Genomic DNA, 10,200 nt, shown 5'->3' with positions numbered 1-10,200 from the left:
TAACTGGGAAGCATATCATCTTTATTCCGATTTTTTACGCTTATCACCATAATTATTAACTTCAAGTTCTAGTAAAATGTAATCAGGAACACAAAAAAAAAAAAAAGCTTTACAATTCTCCACTAAATTGTCAACTTAGTTAAACATCTGCATTTTTAAGACAAAAACAGAAACAAAAAAATAAACAAAAAAAGAAGTTATAAATAAATCATAATTTTTTGTGACTTAGATTAGAGTTACCAAATGAACAATAAATTTATAAATATTTAAAAAAAAATTTTGAAGCATTTTAATAAAAATTATCATAGTAAACTGCAATTTTTTGCATATTAAGTCTATGTCGTTTAAATTTAACTCAAAAAAAAATTTTAATGTGCATTCTTGTGACTTCAAAGTGCAAGCTTAGCGTATGAGATGAAAATTGTAATAAGACATGTGTAATTTTAATTTAACTAATTTTACTATTTTTCTATAGTTATTCCAAAAAAATTATTCATACTCGTATGAGTAAATTTAATGACAGAAAATAAAATTGGAATAGAATTAAAGGAAATTCAAACAAAAGAGGATTATTCAATAATTTGGAAAACTTCTTTTGCATTATGACTTTGTGTATATTTCTGGCTTAAAAAATGTGAAAATACTTATTTATATTTTGCCATTTCTTTGTCGTATGTTTCAATAACATAACCTTTAGTATCAGGAATATCATATTTTTCAAATGGAAATAGGTTGTTATCCATGGGAATTGAACATCACGCATCTTATTGAACGTTATAAAATTTGGTTTGTGTCTTTAATAAATTTTCAAAAATTTTAAAAGAGATAATGATGACCCTTTATCAATAATTTTATTACGCATTAATTACGATCATAATTCTAAAAATTAATCAAATATTATTACAACCTTTTATAGAGTAGATTCAGGAAACTAGAACGGCAATAGAGTAATAGGAACGGCAACTCTTTCTCCAACGAAAATAATTTCTTTATTTTAGTTTAACTAAACAAGTTTCAATCCTTTAAATTTAAACTTAACCTTATAAGAAATCCTTGATATTTAACAAAACAAAATTAAAAAACCTATAACGTAAAAAAATTTAAGCAAAAAGTAATAAATTTTGTAACTTACATTTTCTTTGTTGTTTTTTTTTTTTTTTTTTGAAAATTTCAATTCAATATACAAAAGAGAATAATTCAATAAAATGGAATGAAATTACTAAGCATAATGTAATTTTTATTTAATAAAAAAAATAAACCTCCTAAACACAAGGAAATTAGATGGTTTCTGCACAGTTAAATTTAAGATCTTATTCATAATTATTAGAAAACAAGTATTTGAAATGATTAATTGAACAAAAGGATGTTGTTGAATGTATGGTTTTGAATTTCTTAAACGAGGATAACCAGTAAGAAGAGTTTACTTGAATTTTTGTTTTATTTTTATTCTTCCTTTTGAGTAAGAATATGTAAAAAAAGAAGACTATTCAAAAGTCCCCTCCCAAAATGAGAATCTTCCTATTTTCTAAGTAAATAAGAGGAAGAACTTGTTTTTTCTTGTATCTAAGATTTTAAGAATAATATGGAAAAATTTTTTAAAATTCAGAAATTTAGAAATGATTTCGTTTTTAAATTCATAAGTTTTTAATCAGTTTGTTACCGACAATCGTTCTGATATGATTCGAAAAAATAAAATACGGTTTAAAGTTATTTTTATAATTTAAATTTTTTTTTTCTTATTTATTTATTTTGTTTTTTTTTTTTTCCTTTCTTTAATTTTCCTAAATAATTTTATGTTTTATTTTTCTTTTTTATTCAATGTTATAATTTTCTTTTTTTAAATCTCTTTAATTATAAATTGATTTTAAAAATAAAACTTCGGAAAAGTTTTATAATTTTTTATCCTTTAACTCGGTTTAATTAATTTGTTAAGATAATATTTTATTATATTTTATTTGTATGTATGTACATCCTTTCATATATACACTTATCTGAATATGGAAAGTAATAAATATGATAAAGAGAAATCTACAATAAAATGTACTAAAGAAACAGTAATTACAACATCATCATCATCATTATCATCAACATCATCATCAGCAGTAATATATTCATTGCAACCATCGATACCATCATTATCTTTGCCTAACATTGTAACAACATCATCAGAATCATCATCAATAAAAACAACTGACTCAGAAAATAATCAAATTAAATCAATTCAAATGCCAATTTATAGTGGTATTAGAAATAGTGAAAGTGATAATAATAATAAAATTCTTTCAAGGACACTATTACAATATAAAAATATTGGTGATAGTAATGTTGATGGTAAAAAGATAATAGATGAAAAAGAAGAAAATGTAATAGAAATAAAAGAAAAACGTGACTTGATTATAGAATCAAGTAATAATAATAATAAAAAAATTAAAGATGATAATAGTATTGGTGCAAATAATAGTAACAGTAATAAATATTATAGTGATTGTGCTAGTGAAAATATAAAAAATGGTAATGATAGTAAAAAATTAATTGATAATACAAATATTTTAATTTTTAAAAATAATAACAATAGTAGTGATCAAAATATCAGTAGAAAAACTGTAATACAAGATAAAAATTTAGCAAATCAAACAACAGTAATTACATCGACACCATTTCTTTTACCATCATCGGTGTCATCATCATCTATAACTTCAATAACATCACCAGCTTCACAAATAACACAATTACCATATTCATCATCAATATTAACATCAATATATAATACACCAACAACATCAAAATATTATAGAAATCAAGCAATAGGATCATCAATAAATCCAGATGAAATTTCAACTTCAACATCATCTGTTCTACCATTAAGTAACTTTCGTTCAGCTCTATCTTTACAAAATTTAAATTATTTTACAACACCTCTTGAAATTTCTAAACCAATAACAACACCATCATCATCATGTACATCAAAATCGTCGCCAATTTCTTATTTGAGAACATCAACATCTTCTGCCATTTCTTCCGCTTCAATATATCCATCATCAAGTAGTTTAACTTCTACAAATAATACTAATATAATTGAAATTCCTACAACTAGTTCAATACTTCATCATCATCAACATCAACAAACTAAAGAAGAAGAAGAAGAAGAACAACAATATCATCATCATCATATGGAAATATTACCAATACATTTACAATATAGTAAATATTCTAAGGATTACCACGTGGTTGTCGTCGAAAATCGTCGTCATTCCGATCCGAACATTAACGACAACTTGGAAAATATAATATATAATGTAGAGAAAAAGAATCATAGTAACAAAAATGATTATAATAAAGAAAATGGTAAAACGACAAAACATCAACTAAAAGAAAATGATAATAAAGATAGCGGAGGAACTGATGACGGCGGCGTCACTAGTAGTAGTAGTATTAGTATAAGCGGCAACAATGGAAATATTAATAATAACAAAGACGATAATAATAAAATTGAGAATAGAAATGGAAAAGATAATCTAAATAAATTTTACTCAAGTGAAAGTAAAAGTTTAAATGAGAAACAGGAAAATAGAAGAAATATTATTGATTATAAATATTTAAATATTAAAAATGTTGATATTGATATTAATAAAGATAATGATGAAGAAGAACAAGAAGATGAAGAAGGAGACATCGAAGATGATGATGATGATGATGAAAGTGTAATTTTTGTTAAAAACGAAAATATTAATATTGAAGAAAAACTCTCAACAAAGGAAAATATAGAAAAAGTACAACAAATGCAACGTGAACATATACAACAATTACAACAACAATATTATCAACACCAACAACAGCAAAATTTAAAAGCACCAACTGTTTGTTGTTGTAGTTTAACACAAAAATCACATGGAGAGCAATCACACCACTACTATCAACATCATCTTCAATCCAATATTGAAGAGCTGAAAAAACAGCAACAATTTCTTCAACATTCAAACTATTATTCTCGTGAATATTATAAAGATATTAAAAAGGATATTAATAAAAAAGGGAATACAGAAACAGATTTAAGTGAGCATGAACATGAGAAAATCGTGAGTAAAGATAGCAATAGACGAGAGAATTCTGATAAAAATGAATGTAATAAAAACCAGAAGAAATTAAGTGAAGATGAAGAAAAGGATGAATTATTTCAGGTGTGTGTATATAAATATATATTTACATGCCAACATATACATACATAAATCTTTAAATGATTCTTTATATTTATTTTACATTATGTTTTGTGCAATTCGTATCTAGATATTTCAACCGTGGGCTCTTAAAACATACGGAGACCAAGCTAAAACAAAAACGATTACATTAAAAAAGAAATCAAGAATTCTAAAAGCATTAGATGGTAAAGAGCATAGCAAACCAGATAGCTCTAAATTTCGTTTTTGGGTTAAATCAAAAGGTATGTAAAAAGAAAAATGTTTTTCAACTTAACTAAATTTTTTTATAACTGACACAACCTATGGCATTATTAATATATTGACGTTCACATTGTTTATTCACAAAAGTACACAGAATGTTTCTAATCTTTTTGTGTCTGCTTCATTGATACTCATAAAAATAACAAAAAATTTTTATATTTTTTTCCTACACAGCATCAATGTAGTTTTTTTATGTATAGAGTCCGTTTTAGGTGTACTGGTATTTATCCATTCTTTAGACCGCTATAAAGGGATAAAACCTTTGTATATGGGAAATCAGTCAACTTATAACCATTATTTCCATTAAAAAAATTGACCTGTTCAGCGGGGTCTACGAAATGGAAATGCAAAGTTCACCTCGCCATTAGCTAGAGTACACGACATAAGTTATTCGGTATAAATTTCATATTCATTCTTAAATATTTCCTGTCTACGTGTTTCTCTCAAGCAACTGTTACAAGAAAGACGAAAGTGTTTTCTAGTAAATTTATTGACATTCCAATATTGAGAGAATATTCTTTAAAATTTAAGTATGCGAAGCATACTTTTCTATTTACAAATCTCGACGACTTCATTTGTTATTCCTCTAATTATTTTATGTACATGTACACTTTTTCAATTAGAAATTCAAATTCACATTGTACGCACATAATATGTATATATAGTATACAAAAGTAATGTTTAATTCTTTATCTTTCATAGGATTTACAACACATAAACCTGAGGGCTTTGTTGACACCCAAGAACAATGTAAGCAAAGTAAGCGTATCGGAACAACGGATAATATTGATTTGTATGTAGCTTCAACTAGTAAGGTAAGAACAATATTCAATCAAAGTTTTTTTAACATTAACGAGTTGGGAAACAGTTGTATAGCATAAATAGCAATTTCCAAATCATATATGTAAGAAATTGAACACTTCAGAAAAACTGCAAGTATTAGAGAAGAACAAACCATTAGTCAGTGAAATCATTTAATTGCAAAACAAAATTACGTTTATTTTAGGTATAAAAATCACCACGAATTTTTTTGTTAATCTTAGGGAATTTAATAATGTTGATTTTTGGTCGTTTGATGTTGAACCTTGAAAATTCATATTGTTCACTAGCCGTCGACTTGAATTTCTCAAAATGATTTGCTTGAAAATTAAATTTCCAAATTAAATAAGATTGTAAGTAAAATGGCAATTTTTGTTCTTGATTCATTTTTTTCCATATTGAATGGGCTTCTTTACGTTCACTTTTTGAGATGTTAAAATTTTCCTTTTTCGATTTTCCAAAAGATGAAAATTTTTCTTTATGTAATTTTATGAACTCGTTCAAAGCATCTTGAGCTATTCGGCTTTTAGTTTTTTCCAAATATTCGGCGTCATTAAGCTTCTGTTCATTTGAATACATAAACAATTACGCGTCTCTTAATATTTTTAATGTTTACTAATTGAAAAAAAATATTATAAAATATGTTTTTATAATTACGAAAAGTTTCAATTTAAATTTCACAAATTTTAAAAATTTTTGACAATTATTTTTAAGCAATTTTGATTTAAAAATTAAATTTTTAGGATTTTGGTGAAAGATATTATCGTAAGGTGGCTGTGGTTGAAGAGTTTTTCGACATTATTTACAATGTTCATGTAAATCTTGGTGGAAGAAGTGGACGACATGCTGGGCAAAAACGAACTTATAGAATAGTATAGATTTAATAATTTTCCATGTTCTTATTTTCTATTTATTTATTTTCCAGATCACTGAAACGTACGCTTTTCTGCCTCGCGAAGCCGTTACAAAATTTTTAACAACTTGTCCAGAATGTAAAAAAAATCTTCGACCATATTCACCAAATACTAAAGTTGAAGAACATACTACTAATGAAATTTCAGTTGAATCGACTGAAGCCCTCAATTATTCCTCTCACACTGAGAGCTCTAAAGATAGCGCTAATTTAGAATCCAAAAAACCAAAACCTGAAGAGTCTGAAGACGTAGAAATGACCCACATTAAAAGTCATACTAGTCATGTTAAAACCAAATCCCCCATTCTGCAATTAACTGAACCAAATATATGCCGGACACCTTCCATTGAACTAACTTCAAGTCTTATTGAAGAACAATTAAAAATTAGAAAAAAGTCCGAAATAAGACCATACTCTAAAAACCCTATAACCAGCACCGCTACTTCATCTACTGAAACATTAGCACAAAAACTGAAAGCAAGAAAAAGATCTTGTGAGACAATTGAAGAAACATCACCAAAAAAAGATTCATATGAACCATATAGCAAAACTCCAAAAACATATGAATATGATCCAGAATTTTATAAAAATCAAGAAAATCTATTTAATTATTTTCAGTTATTAAAAAAATTTTATTATAGACCACCACAGTTATGGCAGCCTCACCATCAAGAATCCTCTCCTAATATTAATCGTGCAAATATTTTCCCTCCTCCTTCTCTACCAAATTTTCAACCATCTGATATAAGTAATTTTTTGAATTCAATGCAAAGAATGTCAAATCCCGAAAACTTACTCAATTTAAATCCTTTACCATTTTCTCCAACATCAGTTTTATACTCAGCTAGACCCAGTCCTCCCCATTATACGACAATTGATAGAGAATCAAAAAGTCAAAATTCTCCACATCAACCTTGTCCTCCAGCCGCTGATACATGGTCGTCACCACCCCAATCATCTCAACAAGATAGAAATAGTACAAAAACTAAAATTTCTCCAACTTCTTACTCAAAACAAATTAATATAAATATTGAAAATGCAATAAACTTGTCAACAGATTCAATAGATTTAACAATCACCCCACCAAATCATCATCATTTGGGACAATCTGGCAGTAATGCCAAAGATAATAATAATTTAATGGTGAATTCTTTAGACGTTTCCATTAACGTTTCAAACGATTCAAATCAATTAAAAATTTCATGCAAAACTACCCCACCCTCAACATCTCCTGCAACTCCATCTCCACCATCTACTAAAACAAATATAACTACAACTCCCACCTCACATTTTCACGAGGAAAAACGATTTCGAGATGAAAAACGTACGATTTATAAACCTGAGTCCGTTGACATTTCTCCACCTTTCGTTAGTTCAACTTCGACTATTGCGCCGACATCTTCAGGTTCGCAGCAATCATACGGCTCTGATTCAATATTTTATTCTACCTCAATAATGTCTCCTTCTATTATAGCTGATTTGACGACAATTTCAAATAAAAATCTTAAAATATCAGCTGTACCATCAAATGAAGAAACAATTATACCTCAAACTACAACATCCTCTTCCCATGCTACCCATTCTTCCCCTGTGTTAGTGACTAGTGATAGACAAACTTGTGCAATTAATTTAAGTAAAAAATTTCATGAAACTAAAAAATATTGTGATGATGGAAATTTGTATAAAAATCCATCTCAGGACAATTTAAAAGACTGCAAAATCAAAAACATTGACAAAAGCAAAGCTCATAAAGCTAACAGTAAATATGAAAAAGAATTTCCATTATATGATTTTCATAGCTGTAGAAATGAGAACGAAGATGTTTTAATGATGATGAAAACAATTAGAAATACCAACAATAACAATAAGGAAAGAACATCATCAACATCAGTAGAAGCAGCAACAACTTTATCATCATCATCATCCACATTACAAGAATTATCGAATATCAAGCAGGAATATTCACAACAACATTATGGTTTTGATTGTAAGGACGTAGGAGTTTTGGATTCTGGAGATAATAATAGTAGTAGTAATAGTTCGAGCACAAATAGTACTATTATTCAGATGCCAGTTCAAACGCCACCAATTACAACAACAGTATCAATGTCACCAAAATACAAACAACGAATTTTACCAACAACATCACTACCAACAGCATCAATATCGCATTCATATAAGAGCGGTGGTATGATGGCTACTGGTAATGATGATGTTAGTAATTTTTGTTTGTTTGAAAAAGGTAATGATAAAAAGGATAATGTGAATAATGATAAGGATAATAATCACGAACATGATAATGATAACAATGAGACTGGTGATAAAAATATGCACCAAATTGATTTAATGAAAGTAAAACCCATCACATCGACTTATTTAACATTGACCCGCAGCATGGGGTTAAGTGATGAAGATGCATTGAAATTTGATGATCTGGTGAGTAAGGATTTCAAGTATACTATCTAAATATGCAATTATCCTGTGAAATAGGAACAGTTTAAATATAATATAAAAAATAATAAAAGATTTTATTTTTTTTATATTAAAACTACAGGATGATTGCAAATATAGAACCATTTCTAAATACTTTTTGGCAATATACATATATGTATATATATATGCTTAATTTTCGCTTTTTGTACTTTTTGGAACAAATTTAAAAAAAATTATATTTTTTTTTACTTTCCTTTTAAAAGTTTTTGAAAATTTGATACTTTTTTCAAAGAGTTTAATGTTGGCATATTCATATTTTTAAAAGAACTATTAGCGCACAGTGCTTATGCTTATTAATTAATTAACTGTTAATTTATATTTTTGTTAAAAAAAATTTAGTCTGTATTGTAACCAAAATAGAAATATTCAAAGTAAACTAAACTCACAATAAAAACAGCTGATAAAATTAAATTAATGTAGAATTTAAGTATAGGCTATAAGTGGAGTCCTCATTTTCCGTATTAGAACTCCAAATTTAAGATAGTTACGACTAATAAATTTATTTAAGCTGATTTCGAAGGATTAAAATATTCCAGATTATTTCTACTAGCAAAAATTTTATTCTAAGCTCTTAATTATCAAGCCAATTTTTAAAATTTTTTAACTTTAAATTAGAAATTAGAGCAAATAAAAACTTAATATAGTTTTGATCTATTTTTGGTTACATGACAAGTTTAGCTTTATTTAGGTGTAATTTTAAGTAAGAATTTGAGTTAAATTTTACAAAATTTTGAAAAAATTTGCAGTATTTTTGTTTTAAACCATGTGTTTATAATTCTAACAAAATTGTTTTAATTCTAACACTTGAATTTCTCCAACGTCATAGTTTTCTTCTGGACTAGAATAGTTTGTTGAGTTTAAAGTTTATACATTTAAACTTCTAAACTGTAGGTGAAAAGGAATATTACAAAATTTTAATTGAAAACTAAACGTTGGAAGAATACAAATGTGCAAAAGTTGAAATTTGTAATAAAATTTGAGATTTTTAAAAAATTGCATATCTCCAGGATTCAGAAACTGTTGATTTTTTTTTTTTTATTTTTGGAAATTAAAATAAATTCTCATTATTCTTTTTTTTTTTTTGGAAATTTTCAAATACTTTTCCAAATTTATTTGAATTATTAAATTTTTTTTATTAGATTTTTTTTAAGATGTAGGAATACGTTGTCTTGCTCTATGCGCTAAATTCTTATTGTTACTTTGAAAAATCCAACATTAATTAAAAAAAAGCAAAACGTTTTTGTTTTTTCTTCAAATTATTAAATTTAGAAAACTTAAATTTGCCTCAAAATTATTTTTTTGTCAAAATTTATTAAAATTATTATTTAATTTTTTTTTTTTTGGAAACTTTTTAATTCAAGAGAACTTTGACATAAAAAACCAAATATTTTACACACAATTTGTAAAATTTCCGAAATAAACTTTCAAATATTAAAAGAGAATCTTGAATAAAATCTAAAAACTTGTTTTACATGCACTTTTTACAGATTTGAAAAAAAAAATTAGTACAGTTCAAAT

General features: G+C 26.4%; 1 protein-coding gene across 1 annotated transcript; it reads left to right on the top strand.

The window, feature by feature from the left end:
* The first annotated feature begins 1,997 nt into the window (after positions 1 to 1,997).
* Positions 1,998 to 8,655, top strand: LOC129606030 (probable serine/threonine-protein kinase nek3). Its single transcript, XM_055516081.1, has 12 exons — positions 1,998 to 2,259; positions 2,347 to 2,511; positions 2,626 to 3,093; positions 3,301 to 3,540; positions 3,739 to 3,770; positions 3,837 to 4,178; positions 4,285 to 4,438; positions 5,160 to 5,272; positions 6,020 to 6,148; positions 6,202 to 6,584; positions 6,831 to 7,822; positions 7,901 to 8,655. Exons 1-12 carry the CDS (start codon positions 1,998 to 2,000, stop codon positions 8,653 to 8,655), a joined length of 4,035 nt encoding a protein of 1,344 aa, XP_055372056.1.
* The last annotated feature ends 1,545 nt before the right edge of the window (positions 8,656 to 10,200 follow it).

The sequence above is a fragment of the Condylostylus longicornis genome, unplaced genomic scaffold, assembly GCF_029603195.1.
Source record: "Condylostylus longicornis isolate FDR11 unplaced genomic scaffold, ASM2960319v2 ptg000017l, whole genome shotgun sequence".
In the NCBI taxonomy this organism is placed as follows: Eukaryota; Metazoa; Arthropoda; class Insecta; order Diptera; family Dolichopodidae; genus Condylostylus; species Condylostylus longicornis.
The sequence above is the reverse complement of the archived record's forward strand: the minus strand, read 5'-3'. Positions and strand labels throughout refer to the sequence as shown.

Coding starts and splice junctions, on each gene's coding strand:
- LOC129606030 (XM_055516081.1), top strand. CDS start 1,998: ATGGAAAGTAATAAATATGATAAAGAGAAATCTACAATAAAATGTACT. Junction 4,179..4,284: donor AAAAGGATGAATTATTTCAG/GTGTGTGTATAT, acceptor ATTCGTATCTAG/ATATTTCAACCGTGGGCTCT. Junction 5,273..6,019: donor ATGTAGCTTCAACTAGTAAG/GTAAGAACAATA, acceptor TTAAATTTTTAG/GATTTTGGTGAAAGATATTA.